This window comes from Megalobrama amblycephala, linkage group LG2 (genome assembly GCF_018812025.1).
Source record: "Megalobrama amblycephala isolate DHTTF-2021 linkage group LG2, ASM1881202v1, whole genome shotgun sequence".
Classification (NCBI taxonomy): domain Eukaryota; kingdom Metazoa; phylum Chordata; class Actinopteri; order Cypriniformes; family Xenocyprididae; genus Megalobrama; species Megalobrama amblycephala.
This window is the reverse complement of record NC_063045.1, coordinates 54,168,800-54,188,378: the sequence shown is the minus strand read 5'-3', so window position 1 is coordinate 54,188,378 and position 19,579 is coordinate 54,168,800. Positions and strand designations below refer to the sequence as shown.

At 36.6% G+C, this 19,579-nt stretch overlaps 1 protein-coding gene across 1 annotated transcript; it reads left to right on the top strand.

Annotated features, from left to right (window-relative positions):
- The first annotated feature begins 1 nt into the window (after position 1).
- LOC125262279 (beta-galactosidase-1-like protein 2) lies at positions 2–15,819 on the top strand. The gene is made up of 19 exons (XM_048180953.1): positions 2–198; positions 721–906; positions 981–1,049; positions 2,266–2,361; positions 2,689–2,797; positions 2,877–2,969; positions 3,052–3,133; positions 3,849–3,913; positions 3,988–4,072; positions 4,166–4,303; positions 5,094–5,174; positions 7,189–7,295; positions 7,373–7,519; positions 7,608–7,679; positions 13,336–13,414; positions 13,526–13,613; positions 13,685–13,796; positions 13,878–13,994; positions 15,115–15,819. The coding sequence occupies exons 1-19, from the start codon at positions 107–109 to the stop codon at positions 15,196–15,198; spliced, it is 1,902 nt and encodes a 633-aa protein (XP_048036910.1). The 5' UTR covers positions 2–106; the 3' UTR covers positions 15,199–15,819.
- The last annotated feature ends 3,760 nt before the right edge of the window (positions 15,820–19,579 follow it).

Sequence of the window (19,579 nt, the reverse complement as noted above, 5' to 3'; positions counted from 1 at the left end):
CGTAGATAACCAAGCGACGCTTTCTGTTTGTTTCCAAGAAACTTGCTGCATAAATGTCACTCCCTGTCGGCGACTTTATTTTAGCATTATCATAGCTCAGAAAAGCATGGCTGTTTTCAGTTTAAGAAACAATCACAGGAGGCGATATGTAATTCTGTTTTTGAGTCTCGCGTGCTTTATAATATACCGACACTTCAGGTAAGACCACATTTGAACTTTTCTTCGGTTAAAAAGTCTTTAATGTTTAATATTTTATACTTAAAAATCGTTTGTATGTATGCAGTTGCACAGAATGAATGCAAAAAAATTAGGCTGAATGCGTAATTCACTAGGCAAATTCATTGAAGCATAAGCGGGGTAATAATTATTTTCATAAATGTGAAAAAATGTATGGAAGTAGGCTAGTAGTGCATGGGAACATGGGAATATTTAGTTTTTAACTTTTCTTTGTAACTGTGCTTCTTTACAAATTCCAACATTTATTTATTTATTTGTTTATGTATGTATATATGTAATGCTAAATGCTTTCATTATTAAAATGGCAATAATTAATTTCTAAATAATTAGCTTCTTTATGAATTCCAAATCTCAATATTTTTTGTTTATTTGTTAGTTAAATTATTTAATTAATAAAATGATAATAATTTCTTTTGAAATGTTAAAAAAAAAAAAAAAAAAATGTTTTGTTTTCTCCATGTGTTTCTCTTGTTGTGTGTCCAGAGGTTCGACAGCGAAGATAAGGATAAATCGATCAGTGGGTCTAGGAGTAAACTCTTCCCAATTCACTCTAGGAGGAGAGCCGTTCCGTATTTTGGGAGGCTCTTTACACTACTTCCGCTTGCCCAGAGCCTACTGGAAGGATCGGATGGTGAAAATGAAAGCCTGTGGTCTCAACACTCTCACTGTGTAGGTCTGAAATGGGCAATCACTGTCTGTGATATTGAGTGGTGTGCAGTAATCACACTGGGTTTATCTTGCAGTGATGTGCCATGGTCTCTCCATCAGCCAGAGAAAGGAGAATTACGCTTCCACGGAGGCCTTGATATAGAGTAAGAATTCCTCCTGCTCCCTTTTTCCTAATTCCCACTAGCACTATATGTGATTTGTATATTTTGATCCTGGAAGGTTCTCGCCTCTATTTAATGCCTCGTTAGACTTTCACTTAGTTAGACAAACATCTCAGAGAGCTCCTGTTGCCGGTCCTCTGACAGTGCTGTCGGTCTGCTGCTGTCAGGAGGGAATTTGTTCTCTTTCTTGTTTCATCCTGGTTCATATCATTATCTGCACACCACTGGGAATACATCATTAAAGCAGATCCAAGCTCTTCCATAACAACACAACCCACAGCTAAAAGATGAGACCAATAACACTGCAAAATTTAGAGACCTTTTAAAATCAGGGTCTTGTTAAGCTGTAAATGGCATGATAGAAATTCAGGCCATGTGATCAAGTGGTTACAGAAAATGCTTTGTTAAATGCTTTAATTATTAAATGACAATAATTAATTTAAAAATAATTAAACATGCCTCTTTACCATTTTCCAACTATCAAGTATTTATTTTTTATTTATTGTTATTTTATTTATTTATTTTATTTAATTTATTTTAAATGTTTAATATTATAAATATTTGTTAAATGATTTACTTTTTTAAATGACAATAATTAATTTCAAAATAATTAACCATACCTCATTACCATTTTCCAACTTTCAAGTATTTATTTTTTATTTCTTATTATTATTTTAATTTTTAATGTTATTTAAGTAATTGTTAGATGCTTTAATTTTTAAAATGACAATAATTAATTTCAAAATAATTAACCATGCCTCTTTACCATTTTCCAACTTTCAAGTATTTATTTTTTATTTATTTTTATTTTATTATATTTATTGTAAAATGTTAATATTATTTTAATATTTGTTAAATTCTTTAATTTTTAAATGACAATAATTAATTTAAAAATAATTAACCATGCCTCATTACCATTTTCCAACTTTCAAGTATTTATTTTTTATTTATTGGTTTTTTTTATTTATTTTTTATTTTATTTTATTTACTTTAAATTTTTAATATTATTTAAATATTTGTTAAATGCTTTAATTATTTAAATGACAATAATTAATTTGTAAATAAATAACTGTGCTTATTTATTTTAGCTATTCATACTATTTTTTAATAGTCATACTATAATAATACTATAATTCACTGACTTCAGTATGATAATTTTTAGGTATCTATTTTTTTTTTTTGCCCATCCAATTCACAGAGCTTTCCTTCACTTGGCTGCAGAGGTTGGACTTTGGGTAATTTTACGGCCAGGACCATACATAGGCTCTGACCTTGACCTTGGAGGCTTGCCCAGGTAATTTCTGCTATTAAACAGAACAAAAACATCTCTGCTGTGGCATAACTTTTAATTCATATTCTGCAAATTCCAGAGAAAATGTGATTAAAGTTGTGAGGCACCAAGCAAAGGCAGCATTTGATCAAACTGACATAATGTGCCACATTTTTTGGTAATGTGTGTCATGAGGGGAATGAAAGAACTAGCCTTAAGTGAGGCATTAAAGAAACTAAAGCATGTTGTTCCTGCCACAGATGTGTGACAGAGCCACAGTTAAATATTCTGGGTCTTCACACTGAAAGTGAAATTTTCTTACCATCCCAAACAAACCACTTCCCTCTACAGCTGGCTTTTGCGTGATAGAGAGATGATGCTGAGAACCACTTACCCAGGATTCATAGCGGCTCTAAACGTGTACTTCGACAAGCTCATTCCCAAAGTGGTGCCTTTCCAGGTAGGATTCTTTTTGAAACACAAAAAGTACTCAGAAACGTACTCTAAGTAATCTTTGATGTTGGTTTATATGTTGTCAGTTCAAGAAGGGTGGGCCTATCATTGCTGTTCAAGTGGAGAACACATATGGATCACATGCAAGAGATGCAAACTACATGCCCTTTATCAAAGAGGTATGAGTGAACGTTTCACACTTTTCCTTGATGCTTATTAAAGTTTACAGACTGGCAGATTTTTTAATACAATTTCTATCAGGCTCTACAAGAAAGGGGCATCAGTGAAGTTCTCCTAACATCAGACGACCACGAGGGTCTAAAATATGGTGGAGTCAACGGAGGTACAAACAGAACACAGCAACTGAACTGTACATGCAAAAATGATTTTTTCAGTTTGTGGTCAGTAAGATTTTTTTATGTTTTTGAAAAAAAGTCTCTATGCTCACCAAGGCTGCAAAGCTGAATTTTTAGCAGACATTACTCCATGATCCTACAGAAATTATTCTAATAAGTATGGAGCAACTAAAGGGACAAAATATGAGATTATTTGTCAATGCTTTTGCATTCTCTGACAAATGTTTTGTATTTCCCCCAAGAAACGTTGCTTTCCCTCACAAAAACATTGGTGTTCCGACGAGAAACTTTGTCCGCTTGCAAAGAGCATGTTTCTCGGGGAAACGCAAAACATTTGCGAGAGAACACAAAAGCATTGAAATATTATTTTTATTTATTTTCCACCACCATATCCCTTTAGTCAGTGGCTCCATTATATGCTTGTTTGTTGCTCAAGTAACATTTCTTATTATCTATGTTGAAAACAGTTGCTGCTCAATATTTTTGTGGAAACTGTGGTAGTTTTTTTCAGTATGATGAAAAGAACAGCACTTATTTGAAATGGAAATCTTTTGTAACATTATAAATATGTCACTTTTGATCAATTTAACATATCATTGCTGAATAAAAGTATTGATTTCTTAAAAAAAAATCTTACTGAGCACATATTTTGGATGGTAGAGTAGGTGTTAAAAAATGCAAACATTCTTTCCTCCATCACAGCTTTAAGAACTCTAAATCTTCAGAAAATGAATCATGACGACATCAAATATCTGGAAACAGTCCAGGTAGATATTTCAGTGTCTTTTTTTGTAGATGTAAGTGTTGGATGAAATAACTGAAATTACTTTTGTGCGTGAAGCCCAACAGTCCTGTGCTGGTGATGGAGCTCTGGACGGGGAGGTGTGATGGATGGGGCGGATTACACCATAGTTTTCCTGCAGAGGGTAAGATGTTATCATATGTCAAGAAATTATATTTTAATATTTTTCATAAAACAAGGGCCAAAGCACTGATGTGAAATTTCTTTCTAATCACAGACCTGATTGCTGTAGTGAGAGAGGTGCTGAGACGGGGAATGTCCATCAATCTGTACATGTTCTACGGAGGGACAAACTTTGGCTTTATGAATGGAGCGCTGGCCTACCCATCCTACAAATCTCTGGTCACAAGTTACGGTTTGTGTTACTGTCATCTTGAAACTAGGATAGGAGAAAGTATTTAACATCAAAATTATATAAACTTTAAAGGGATATTTCACCTAAAAAAATGAAAATACTGTCATCATTTGCTTACCCTCATCTTGTTTCAAACCAGTATGACTTTTGAAGAACGCTGGAGCCCATTGACTTCCATTGTATACTTTAGACATTTCTCAAAATAGCTTCTTTTTATGTTTCACAGCAGAAAGAATGTCATACAGGTTTGGAACGACATGAGGGTGAGTAAATAATGACCGAATTTTCATTTTTGGGTGAACTGATAATTTACTTCACAATATGGCCAGTGTGTGGAGCTTACAAACCTAGAGTACAATTCATGTAGTCCTGCATTTCAGGTAGGACTGAAGAAGTGGCAGAACAAAGGCTGTATCTGAAGTCGCATACTTCCCTATTATATAGTAGGTGAAAAACACAGTACTCATAAAAGAGTAGACAAAAAGTACCCGGATGACCTACTACTTCAGGCGAGATTCTGAAGTGTGCGTACAATGGACACTTTACTATCCCATGAGGCCACAGGAGTGGATTTGTGAATGGCATTGAAGTGAATCACCTGACGTTAGTAGGTCACATGATAATGATAATATGGCGAATGTAGAATGTCCGGATTACATTCATACAACACTCATTCATACTTTTTGAAGTAATTATTCAAAATAAGTACCTCAAGAGAGTATACGATTTCAGACACAGCCACGTTTGTATTTGAATGTGCATAACTCAAGCCTTTCTTTCTTTCTTTTAGATTATGACGCTCCTCTGTCAGAAGCTGGAGATTACACACCAAAATACCATCTTCTCAGAGATCTCCTCAGCAATTTTAACAGTTTGTAATCCCTTCTCCTGCTCAATTAGAGACCACATGAATTGGTGACATATTTATAATGTGACATATTTATGAGTAAAACAGAATATTCAGTGCAAAATAATTAAAGTGCCCCTATAATGCTATTTTAAAGCTTCTTAATTCTGATTTGGAGGTCTCATACAATGTTTACAGCAGCCAAGTACAAAAAAACATTTATTTTCTAATAATATACATTGCACACAGGGTTGCCAGGTTTTCACAATAAAAACCCACCCAATTCCAGGGGCTAAATATCATGTTATTTGGGGTCGCTTCAACCCATGGACAATGTTAACCACGGACTTGGCAACACTGAATGCACATTATCTTTTCTCACAGTGTCTGAAAAGGTTTGCTAAAGAATTTGGTCTCTCTTAACCCCTCCTTTTCGAGAGCCTACTCTGCTCTGATGGATCAGATGGCCCAGTCTGCTGTGATTGGTATACTGCTTACAGCATGTGTCGGAAATGAAACGACTGTTACCAAATCTGAATTTCAGCTCCACATCTTCCTTAGCACTTGTATAAACAGTGATACAAACAGCAACAATGGTGTCAGTTTTACCGTATAAATTTGACTCATCCTTCGGAAGTGCATGCAAAGTGGATTTGCTTTCGCAGAACAGAAAACAGCATCTTCTCAACATGTCAGGCCTCAGCTACAACTACAGTGTTTGAGGGCGGGTTGAAGATGTTGTTCGCTGGCAGCCAATGAAGACCATAGGCTGGCATTATGCAAATTTGTTACAAACCAACATACATATTACCAAATAGCTATATTACACACTACATGAAAGGTAATATTCGAAAAGGCATAATAGGGGCATTTTAAAGGTGCCCTAGAATCAAAAATGTAATTTACCTCAGCAAAGTTGAATAACAAGAGTTCAGTACATGGAAAAGACATACGTTGAGTTTCAAACTCCATTGCTTCCTCCTTCTTATATAAATCTCATTTGTTTAAAAGACCTCCGGAAAACAGGCGAATCTCAACATGACACCGACTGTTACGTAACAGTCGGGGTGTACGCCCCAATATTTGCATAATGCCAGCCCATGTTCAAGACAAGGGCAGGCAGTATTAACGTCTGGATCTGTGCACAGCTGAATCATCAGACTAGGTAAGCAACCAAGAACAATAGCGAAATGGCAGATGGACCAATAATAACTGACATGATCCATGATATCATGATATTTTTAGTGATATTTATAAATTGTCTTTCTAAATGTTTCGTTAGCATGTTGCTAATGTACTGTTAAATGCGGTTAAAGTTACCATCGTTTCTTACTGTATTCACGGAGACGAGAGCCGTCGCTATTTTCATTTTTAAACACTTGCAGTCTGTATAATTCATAAACAACTTCATTCTTTGTAAATCTCTCCAACAGTGTAGCATTAACCCGTTAGCCACAGAGTATACAGCCTCAAACTCATTCAGAATCAAATGTAAACATCCAAATAAATACTATACTCACAGGAATCGATGCATGCATGCAGCATGAATGACGAACATCTTGCAAAGATCCATTTGAGGGTTATATTAGCTGTGTGAACTTTGTTTATGCACTGTATAACTGCACTTATAGTCGAGAGCTCGGGAGGGCAGGGAGCGAGAGATTTAAAGGGGCCGCGCAGCCTAAATCGGTGCATAGTTAACGATGCCCCAAAATAGGCAGGTAAAAAAAATTAATTTAGAAAAATCTATGGGGTATTTTAAGCTGAAACTTCACAGACACATTCAGGGGACACCTTAGACTTATATTACATCTTTTGAAAAGACATTCTACGGCACCTTTAAGGGGAAATCTTGATTTTATCCATTAGGAGTTCATTGGATAATGGAATGTGTGTTAAAATATTACTGGTTAATATTATTTTCCCCCTGCCCACCAGACCTTTTTATTATTTCAGAGGAGAAAGTTATTTTAATAATAACATGCTCACATGTTCTGAGCTGTGTGCTCATGTGCTCAGTTTCTGTGGTTCTCTTCAGAGGAAATCCTCCCTGAGATGCCTGGCCTCCACTGGAAAGAAGAATATGAGACGGCAATTTTGTTTCAGCACCTCTCACTGTGGGACGCTCTGCCATACACACACAAGGTAAGAAATCTACTTTACAATGGAGAAACACTAACTCTGAGAAATGAATGTCAAAATCCAGCTTTTTCCCCCTCAAGCCTTTTAAATCACAGTTCCCTGTTAATATGGAGAATCTGCCTGTGAATAACGGTAATGGCCAGGCATATGGATACACCCTCTATGAGACCACCATCACCAGAGGAGGCTCTTTAAAATCAGGAAGCAACATCCAAGACAGAGCGCTGGTTAGTGCTGATAAACAGTTAAGCTGTGCTGTTGCGCATGAATATGCATCTGCTCTAATTCCATTTTAATCAGGATTTTTTTCCCTAGGTTTTTGTGAACCAAACTTTCATTGGCATTTTTCACCACCGGAATTTAGAATTAGCTGTTCCTGATGGAAAGGTATTCAATTCAACTCAATTTTGTACTGGTAAAACTGAGTTGTCTCAGTAATACTGAGACATAATATTGTCTTATAATTGATATTTATTCCATTCCTGCATCTTAATTGTATCTTAATTAGTAACATATATAGATGTATATAATATATGAATATGTTTACGTTCCAAACGGGATATATAATTGAAAACAATCATGGCCGCCATATTGAAGGGTCATTCCAAAACGAAGTTCTCAAAACTGGCCACTTCACACTTCGGGCCCCCATGATCCTTTGCACAGGGAAGTTGTTTAGCGTCACAGAATGGGTACAGTTCGATTTTACCTAGAAATGTATGTATAGTATTTTTCTATACTACTCTAATATTTACACGAGTTAGATTTGGTACATTATTATGGTCAAAACGACATTGTACTTCAACAAAAATTCTTTACAGCTCCCTTTATCAGTCCATTCAAATGTTTCAAATACATAGATACAATATACAATATGGTACAATATAAACTAAAAATAAATAAATAAATAAACTAATGTTAAACAAAAGGCGCAGCTTGCACAATCTACTCATCATTCAGAGCGTGTTTTTTGGGGGGTCAATCAGCGTACAAAATGTGCGACAAAGGCGTCTCCTTGATTGTCTGTTTGAAGGGATTAGGGTATAGGGATGAGCCCTTCCGAATGCAACGCAGGGTATATACACGCGCACACACACACACACACACACTCATTGGCCACGTTATTATGTACACCTGTTCAACTGCTCGTTAACACAAATATATAATCAGCAACTCAATGCATTTACCATGTATAAATGGTCAAGACAATCTGCTGGTTGCATGGTTGTTGGTGCCAGATGGGCTGGTCTGAATTTTTCCAGAAACTTTCAGAAATCTCTAGTGTTTACAGAGAATGGTCTGAAAAGCAGAAACTATCCAGTGAGTGGCAGATATGTGCGTTAAAATGCCTTGTTGATGCCAGAGGTCAGACTAGTTTGAGCTGATAGAAAGGCAACAGTAACTCAAATAACAGCTCGTTACAACTGAGGTGCAGAAGAGCATCTCCGAACGCACCACAATGGACAGTAGAAGATTGGAAAAACATTGCCTGATCTGATGAGTCTCGGTTTCTGCTGCGACATTCAGATAGCAGGGTCAGAATTTGGTGTAAACAACATGAAAGCATGGATCCATCCTGCCTTGTATCAACTGTTCAGGCTGCTGCTGGTGGTGTAATGGTGTGAGGGATATTTTCTTGGCACACTTTGGGCCCCTTTAGTAGCAACTGAGCATCGTTTAAACGCCTACCTGAGAATTGTTGCTGACCATGTCCATCCCTTTATGAACACAGTGTACTCATCTTCTGATGACTACTGTGTAGGGAAACTCACCCTAGGAAGTAAAATGAGCTCAAATTAAATAATTTATAGGGAATTATAAAGAGTTGTAAGTTTACGACCGAGCAATTGAGTCGTCCAGCGTTCATTTGCTCGAGCCATAATAAGCTCTTGTAGCGGATATAAATATCCAACAATCGTGAAAACACTGATTAAAGCCCGGTAACTTAAGATCGACAGTTTAAGACATTAAATTTTAGAAGCACATAATACAAGACACTTTCTTTTAAAAATAGAGAGAGAGTGTGATATGATGAACAGAATTCCTAGCAATGCACTTCAAAGACCTGAACAAACCATGAATCATTAATTTAAATGCACCAGTTCAGTTTTAATCTGGGGTACTTGCTTTAGTCGACTTTAAATGTGAATTTTCCTCGTCGGCGTGCAGAGAAGCGTTTTCCAAGTCGATGATTTGTCTCTTCAGGTCCAGATAATGGTTAGGTCAAAACCAATCACGTTTGAGCTTGCTGAAAAATGGAAGGAAGTCTCTTTGTCGTGGCTGGAGTTAAAGCTGAAGCGGCAGAAGTCGTTGGTTGAACTTTGCGGCAAAACTTAGAAACACGAGACTTTCAGCGGAAAAGAAAATTTAGTAAAAGAAAAGAAAAGTGAGTGAAAGTTGGATGGCTTGAATGAGCTGCTTGTCTGTTCTTCTTGTTACTCCATGGTTACGCGTTGTTCTGCTTACTCTGGTCACGGCTGACCGGTTCTTTCTTCTAGTTTCTTGTCTTCTTTTGTCTTGTCTTGCGATATGACTATTTAAACTGAGAGAAGTTTTGGCCAATCAGATATCGTCCTGTTTCAAAAGGGCTTTTCTCTGCCCCCAATAAAACATAGGTGTTACTTCCCATCTCTGCTTTAGCAGAGTGCCATTTTAACATAATTTCTATTAAATGGAATATGATACATTTTAAACAGATTTAATTCAAGTCAGGATTTGGAAAATAATTAAATCAAGTCCAAATAAGGCATACTTTCAGTCAGTCATTCAAGAGTTAACACATTTACATGGATTGTGGGTGTTCTAAAGCAAAACTGGTTACAGGTAGTACTTGTGGACACAATTTAAAATGTATGCAGTTAAAATATGTTTAAGTCCATTTAAAATTGTTTGGAACAATTTTGATGCAGTTTTAGTTGTAGAACAGTCTTCATTTTCTGTAAAGTTAGGTTAGGTCCCTTAGAGAAACCAAAAGGGCCTGCTTTGTTTCTCTTTTCTCTTTTGATCTGGTGATCAAAGACTCTTTATCTTCTTGGATGACCATTTGATGTCACAAATGGCTGAGTTTGTCACTTCTGCCCGGAAGGATGGGGTTATAAAAGTACAGTGGGTACGAAAAGTATTCAGACCCCCTTAAATTTTTCACTCTTTGTTATATTGCAGCCATTTGCTAAAATCATTTAAGTTCATTTTTTTTCCTCATTAATGTTCACACAGCACCCCATATTGACAGAAAAACACAGAATTGTTGACATTTTTGTAGATTTGTTAAAAAAGAAAAACTGAAATATCACATGGTCCTAAGTATTCAGACCCTTTGCTGTGACACTCATATATTTAACTCAGGTGCTGTCCATTTCTTCTGATCATCCTTGAGATGGTTCTACACCTTCATTTGAGTCCAACTGTGTTTGATTATACTGATTGGACTTGATTAGGAAAGCCACACACTTGTCTATATAAGACCTTACAGCTCACAGTGCATGTCAGAGCAAATGAGAATCATGAGGTCAAAGGAACTGCCTGAAGAGCTCAGAGACAGAATTGTGGCAAGGCACAGATCTGGCCAAGGTTACAAAAAAATTTCTGCTGCACTTAAGGTTCCTAAGAGCACAGTGGCCTCCATAATCCTCAAATGGAAGACGTTTGGGACGACCAGAACCCTTCCTAGAGCAGGCCGTCCGGCCAAACTGAGCTATCGGGGGAGAAGAGCCTTGGTGAGAGAGGTAAAAAAGAACCCAAAGATCACTGTGGCTGAGCTCCAGAGATGCAGTCGGGAGATGGGAGAAAGTTGTAGAAAGTCAACCATCACTGCAGCCCTCCACCAGTCGGGGCTTTATGGCAGAGTGGCCAGACGGTAGCATCTCCTCAGTGCTAGACACATGAAAGCCTGCATGGAGTTTGCTAAAAAACACCTGAAGGACTCCAAGATGGTGAGAAATAAGATTCTCTGGTCTGATGAGACCAAGATAGAACTTTTTGGCCTTAATTCTAAGCGGTATGTGTGGAGAAAACCAGGCACCTCATCACCTGTCCAATACAGTCCCAAGAGTGAAGCATGGTGGTGGCAGCATCATGCTGTGGGGGTGTTTTTCAGCTGCAGGGACAGGACGACTGATTGCAATCGAGGGAAAGATGAATGCGGCCAAGTACAGGGATATCCTGAATGAAAACCTTCTCCAGAGTGCTCAGGACCTCAGACTGGGCTGAAGGTTTACCTTCCAACAAGACAATGACCCTAAGCACACAGCTAAAATAACGAAGGAGTGGCTTCACAACAACTCTGTGACTGTTCTTGAATGGCCCAGCCAGAGCCCTGACTTAAACCCAATTGAGCATCTCTGGAGAGACCTAAAAATGGCTGTCCACCAACGTTTACCATCCAACCTGACAGAAGTGGAGAGGATCTGCAAGGAGGAATGGCAGAGGATCCCCAAATCCAGGTGTGAAAAACTTGTTGCATCTTTCCCAAAAAGACTCATGGCTGTATTAGATCAAAAGGGTGCTTCTACTAAATACTGAGCAAAGGGTCTGAATACTTAGGACCATGTGATATTTCAGTTTTTCTTTTTTAATAAATCTGCAAAAATACAACAAAGAGTGAAAAATTTAAGGGGGTCTGAATACTTTCCGTACCCACTGTAATTAAGCAAGGATTTTCCTGTAGATGGCTGGAGCCGGAATTCCGATTCTGAATTAGAATTATGTTTTGAAAGAATCATCTGAATGATTCATTTGTCTGATTCGTCCATGGTTCCCACAACTGCCAGCAGGATAATGTGCCATGTCACAAAGCTCAAATCATCTCTGGTTTCTTGAACATGAAATATATATATATATATATATATATATATATATATATATATATATATATATATATATATATATATATATATATATAGTTATACTCAAATGAGCTCCACAGTCGGATCTCAATCCAATCGAGCACCTTTGAGATGTTGTGAAAAGGGAGATTCACATAATGGATGTGCAGCCGAAAAATCTGCAGCAACTCCGTGATGACAATATGGACCAAAATCTCTGAGGAATGTTTCCAGCATCTTGTTGAATCTCTGCCATGAAGAATTAAGGCAGTTCTGAAGGCAAAAGTGGGTCCAACCTCGTACTAGCAAGGTGTATCTAATAAAGTGGCCGGTGAGTGTATATAAACGTAAATAAACACTACCATTCAAAGGTTTGTAGTCAGTACATTTTTTTTTTTTTTTTTTTGGAAAAAAAAAAAAAATGAATACCCAGCTTTTTAAATGTTTTATTGGTCATGTGAATGTTAAGCAAACATTACATTTGATCATTCTTCAAACATTTTTGGAACATTACTTTTGAATGTTCTCTGAACATATAAACATTCATTTAACATTTAAAAACAGAATTCTCTGTCAAACCACAGATATCAGATCAAACAGTGCTGACGTGGAAACTGTTTTATCTGATATCAGTGGTTTAACAAAGAATTCTGCGACGAATTTGAATGCTTCTCACAAGATTTCACAGCGATGTTACTAAATCTGCTGTGAATTCAAGCGCTTTCTTCCTAGTGCTGTGTAATCTGGAAACCATGAGAAACACTGTGCCAGGAACACAAAGTGTAGGCTAAGTATAACATAGTGAGACTAACAGAAATAACTTGTGGCAGAAATGGTCTAATGTTTTCGAGTGCTTTTAGGTGCTTCACACAACTTTTTCCAGCACTTCAAAGCTTTAAATATTGCCCAATTTGAATGTTATTTTTAATGTGATGTCCAAAACATTATTTGTTCATCTTTAATAGTTTGTTCTCACAATGTAGGAAAGCAAACACTTATTTAGAAATAAAAAAGACAATAAATGACCACTGTAGTAGATACTGCAGAGGAGCACTTATTGGCTTATTAGCCATTTACACACCCTAGTATATATTTTTTTAATATTTATTAAATATAATAATAATAAAATAAAAGTTAATATTATCTGCAACTCAACTCAATATTACTGTTTTACAGTATTTTTAGTCAAATAAATGACCTGACTAATTGATTTTCTGTAGGGGAAACGCACTCTGAGTCTGCTGGTGGAGAACTGCGGCCGTGTGCATCACGGTAAAGACATGGATGACCAGCGCAAAGGTACAATACTGTGTCTTTATGTTATTGACCATCAGTGGTTTGTGATTTAACATGTCACAGCCTCTCAAACACATTATGACCATCACCATCAGAACCAAAATCTGTTTTCAGGTATTGTTGGGGACATTTTATTAAATCATACACCACTTACAGACTTCACAATATATAGCCTGGATATGACTTCTGGCTTTATTGACAGGTGAGTAAAATCTTACAAGATGTGACTGGCCATAAAATATTTGCAGAAAAACTTAAGTGCTTTTATTTCAGCTTGTACAGGGCACCTTGGAAGTCCGTCACTAACAAACCTAGCTTCCCAGGCTTTTTCCAGGGCAGGTTATTCGTGAATGGATATCCCAGTGACACTTTCATGAAGCTGCCAGTGAGTTTAATGAATCTGGACAAGATTTGAATGCTCAAATATGGTCAGATATAATGAATTGATCATTACATCCCCATGCAGGGTTGGAGTAAAGGTGTAGTCTTCATTAATGGGCAAAACATTGGACGGTACTGGGATGCTGGACCACAGCAAGCTCTGTTTCTACCAGGACCCTTCCTCAACAGTGGAATGAACCAAGTCAGTTTATATAAATGTTGAGTTCTTTGGCTCCTAAGAAGTTTTTTGGTTGTGTCTGTAGAATTACTGCAAATATCAGTGCTGAATCTATGTAAAATGATTTACAATCTTTAATTGAATGTTTGGAATTTGAGTGCTGGAATTGACCATATGCACGGTTACTTCCTGGTTTTCGTTAAGCCAGCTTGGGCATTTCTGGTGAACTGTTAGCTGTCCTTCTGTACTTGCTGTACATCGTCACAAAACCATCAAAACCATGACTTTTTAATGTTGTATTTATATTTCAATGCAGTTATCACACTTGCCCAATAAACCAGTAATATTGACTGCAATAAAGATGAAGCTAATAGGAACATTTGAATAAGAAACACGCTGTCTGTAATTAGACACGCGCACCAACATTTTTTCAGCACTTCAAATGTCATTTTTAATGTGATAACCAAAAACATTATTTGTTCGTCCTTCTGAGATTGTCACCATTTATAAAACCGAATATTTCAAGATGTAGGAAATCCAACGTTTGATAGAAATCACTTTTATTTAAAAATAAAAAAGACATTAATTACATCTGTAACCAGCAGATGGTGGCAGAGGAGCATTTATTGGCTCATATTAGCCATTTCCTGTAATAGTTTTTCACGCCGTTTCGCTTTTGAATAAATATTAAACATTATAAAATCACTAGGTTTAAAAATACATTTTGTCAATGTGAAGTATGAAGTACTCAGAAAATCTCATGAAAAACAATAACTTTTCTTGCAAATGAATTACACGGAAAGTGAGCAGCACACTTCTCCCTCCATTCATAATCACTGAGACACGTCTTTTTTTATGTCGTCTTGCGTTTGAATAAATAAATTACTGCTAGATCTGACTATTTAAGTGACTATATTCTGATTATAAACTAAGCATTACACTATTGATACTGTTAAAGCTACCTCAGGAGGACACCGAAGATACCGACACACCAAAAAATGACATTTTCCAGGAAGTTTTCCAGCTGGCTTATATTATTGCTGAAGTTCTTAAGAACATGCCCTGGTTTATGTCAGTTAGTTTCCATTCAACAAATAAACACAAAGTCTAAAAGATCTGTTGTTCTTTTATTATTCTTCAACAGGTGATTGTGTTTGAAGAAGCAGAAGCAGATTTTAAAATCCAGTTTGAAGACTCTCCTGATCTGGGAATGACAGTTGACATTTAATGAACAAAATTCAAAACAACATGAGGCAAAAGAAAGAGACATCAAAGACTTGAACACTATGAAGTGCCTAAAAAAAATAAACTGTTGGATTGTTAAACAGTTAATAGAAATATTAATTGCATGTCTTTGCATTTCATGAATTTCTTTTTTAAACATTAAAATGTTTTATTGAAAAAGTGCAGTCTTTCTGGGAACTGTATAATTTTGTTCATAAAATACTATATTGTGTATAATTTTGTTCAAATGCAAAACAATTTTGTTGGACTGCCAATTATAACTCAGCTGACTGTGTGTTTGATCTATTTATCACATGCTAGATTGTACTTTTTTATTGTCTCTTTTGCTGTTTACCTGCTGACATTAGTTGTATTAGTGCCATTTGATTTATTTGTTTTATATGAAAACTTGAATATTGCACTGGCTGTTTAGGCAACAGAAAGTCAAGTTACTGATTTTTCTTCCACAGGCACTCGGTTGTTTACATTAGTGCATTTACTGCAGATTCCAGCATTATCATGTTGTTTTCCCTTTTTGCAAACACAGAGAATGTTTTCATACTGAAACTGTATTTATGGTTTGAGGTTTGTTCAAATTAAACTTCAACTATCAAATTCAACTAGATATTGTGCACTAAGCAGTTTAATTGAGGAAAGGTGTGCTAATTAATACTTTTCTGAAATTGGTATACTAGCTCTGACAGTATTTATATAATTTTTTACCTCTAATACACCACTATGTCCAACTGCCCTGTGCCCTCCTTCCAGGGCCGGAGTGGGACTCATTTTCAGTCCTGGAGTTTCATGCCTTAGACCGGCCCACTTTAATTCCCGACTGACTATATTAAAATAATGTAATTAAAACCTCAGTATAAGTATGCAAATTGTGCACTGTTCTCTACGGCCTTGTAATTAATTGTATTTTTCAAAAATATTATTTCCAATTCAATGCAAAAATGCTAAAATTTGATATAGTCATTTTTTATTGTATAATAATGATTTTATAACGTGAACCATTGATTAATTCTAGTTAAATCTAGTGACTCTAGTTAAAAAATCTTGTTATTTAACCCTTTGATGCACAAGCTATGAAAACCCCTTCTAATGCACAACATGGGTCAAAAGTGACCCGTATTCATTTCCTATGTAATTTCAATCATGGTTGAGTGTTTTGTTGCTGAATCTTTAAAAGAAATGTGATTTGTTGATTATTGAGTAATACCTGGAATAATGAATGATGAAATTAATTTATTGTAATGCGATATGGAAAATAATAACTCATTCAGGTCACGTCAGACCCATGTTGTATATGTTCAAAACTGTTACTTTTCAGGAACACTGACAGACTTAAAGGGTGACCAATTGAATTGATTTATGACAAAAAATTAAAAATTATGAAGTATATAGCCTAATATATTAAATATAATAAGACTTACATCCATCAAATATATAAAAGTAGCCTTGTTAAGATGTGAAATGTGTGGCAGATGAACAGTTGTCTGCAGTAAATATGTTCCTACTTGCAAAAATTTGCAAATATTAAAGATTTCCATATGGGTCATTTTTGACCCATGTGTGTAAAATTGATGTAGAAACTGTGTTTGTTTATAAAGTAAGAAAGAAAAAATAAACAATTATTTGTAGAAAATCAAAAACAAGATATTTAATGAATACTTGGAATAAATAAATGACAAAACACATTTCTTTCAAAGATTCAGTAAAGAAACACTCAGTCATGATTGAAATTACATAGGAAATGAATATGGGTCATTTTTGACCCATGTGTGTAAAATTGATGTAGACATACAAAAACTGTGTTTGTTTATAAAGTAAGAAAGAAAAAATTAACATAATGATTTTTGACAATCAAAAACAAGATATTTAAGGAATACCTGGAATAAATTAATGATAAAATACATTTCTTTTAAAGATTCAGCAAAGACACACTCAACCATGATTGAAATTACATAGGAAATGAATACAGGTCATTTTTGACCCATGTTGTGCATTGGAAGGGTAGTGATACAAAAATTATTTTTATTCAAAAAGTAAGAAAGAAAAAATGAAAATGAGGATTTGTGATGATCAAAAACAAGTTAATTGAGGAATACCTGGAATACTGAATGATGAAATTAATTTCTTGCAAAGATATAGAAAATAAAAACTTTAACATTTTAACATTTTTAACATGTTCATTTAACATAAACATTTTCCTATTTTATATAAATGTATATACTTACTATATACAATTATTACAAATTGAGGCAAATAAATAACAAAAAAATACCATAAATCCCCCAAAACTGCACAACTTTACGGTAAAAATATTAAAGTGATATCACATTATGTTACAAAAATCACATTTTACTGTCTGGTTATGTAAGCTAGTTGGACAGAAAAATGAATATTGTTTCCCAATGTGTAGCATATTAGCAAGAAACATAGCATAACATAAATGATAGGCCCTATATTTTATTATTTGCCTACTATTACGATATGAGAAATAGCTGCATACATGCCTTTATCTTTTGCATGTTTCCCCTCTTCCTTTTTATTTATTTAGGCAACCTAAATCGGCCTCCGGTGGCTTAGACCATTTTTTCTTACCATAATTTAGTGTTGATTTAGAACTTGTCCCGCTCCCCTCCCGCTCTCCCTACAGACGTCACGTCATCCCATCTCCTCGGATACTTTTGAGTGAGAGTTCTTCTCCGGGCACACACTCCGAGTCCCTCCCGATCTGGGTAACTGACCCACAAGGTGACATGATATCATTGATGTTACGTGCAAATGAACGGTAAAAACCCGAGCGCGCATTCGTTTTTTTTTTTTTTTTTTTTTTTTTCTTGCGCGGGTGCCCCATGCCGCCCTCGGCAAGATGCGGCCCTGGGCCGTTGCCCATGTGGCCCAAGCATAAATCCGCCACTGACTGGTTTTAAGGAAAAAGGTAGGCTACTCAGCTTAGTACATTTTCACCGCGTCGACAGTTTCTAGAGCATCCATATTTCAACCCAGTGACCTGACAACACCGGCCCTCGTGGCCAAAAAAACAGATCAGAATTCTCCCGGTGCTCCTGATTAGCCGATCCGGGCCTGCCTCCTTCCGTCATCAGAACGCGTTTTCTGACCTCACTAACCGGATGCAGGGCAGTTGGACATAGTGATGTTTTAGAGGTAAAAAATTATATAAATACTGTTCGGTTTCTCACACAAATCGATCGTTTCGTGTCTTAGGACATCAATGTGTCGTCACGAGCCGCAGGGTTTAATTTGGATTTGTCTGTGCATGTTTTTTTTTTACTCTTATAGATGAATGTAACATAGTTCGTATGTACGGAAAGGAGGAGGCGGGAACCGGCGAACGTTTAAACAAACCTTAATTCAAAATAAACAAAGAACAAAACGAAAGTAATGCCGGCAGACCCTCATGGCCACACAAACATGATAAAACATAAAGTCCAGGCCTGGTCCTCTCTCGTCCTTCACTGTCGTCACTCCTCCTTTTATGCTTCCAGAGCTCCTCCGTGAGAGATTCGAGACCGTTGCAGATGAGGGCAGCCGGCAACGAGTCCCCCGTTCCCTGCTCCTCCCCTTCACGTCGAATGGCGGCGACTCCTCCGCTCCCTCTTGGATGGCAGCCACCCCACCTCGACCCAGGAGCACGGCAGCGAGCTCTCCGTCCCACCTGTTGATAAATCGCTCCAGAACAAAGTAAATGAGAAGCGTTAGCGCAGACGCCCCATGTGAATGCAGCGTTACAGATTAGAGGCCCCTGGTTTTGACAACGTTGTCATCTGTACGCAAAGAACGCAAAGGAACAAGAGGACAGTGTTGTATTATATCAAGAAAATGCAATTACCCTGCCCCCTTGTTAAGATTTTGGATATCTGTTGCTACACATTTGGCAAATGTATTAAATATTAGGCATTGCTTACAATTTTATTGTTATTTATATTAGTTTGTTTCTAAGAAATGCATTATACTGTATGGCCAGAGATGTACAGTTATTGTTAGATATGTGTGTGTGCCTGTTTACGAGAAGGAGGAGCAGAACTGGACTGCTAGTACACAGAAGTGTGTGTGGTTCTATGTGTGTTTGCTCAAGGACACAAGAACTGTGGTTCTACTCCTAGAACCTTACAAGGACATCAGCCATCTTTGGCTGAGATTACTGGAGTTCAAGGACAAAAAAGCCAGACAGCTTGCACCTGCGAGGCCTTGAGAAGGATCTGAAAACTTTGGGAAAGTTACATCGTATGTCAATCAAGAAGATAACCCAATGTCTGCAATAAACAACACAAGTATAAAAGACTGATGAGCTGATTGCCTCTTCGGATACTGATACTGATACGTCAGTAGTACCCCCGATGCCAGGGTTAGCATGA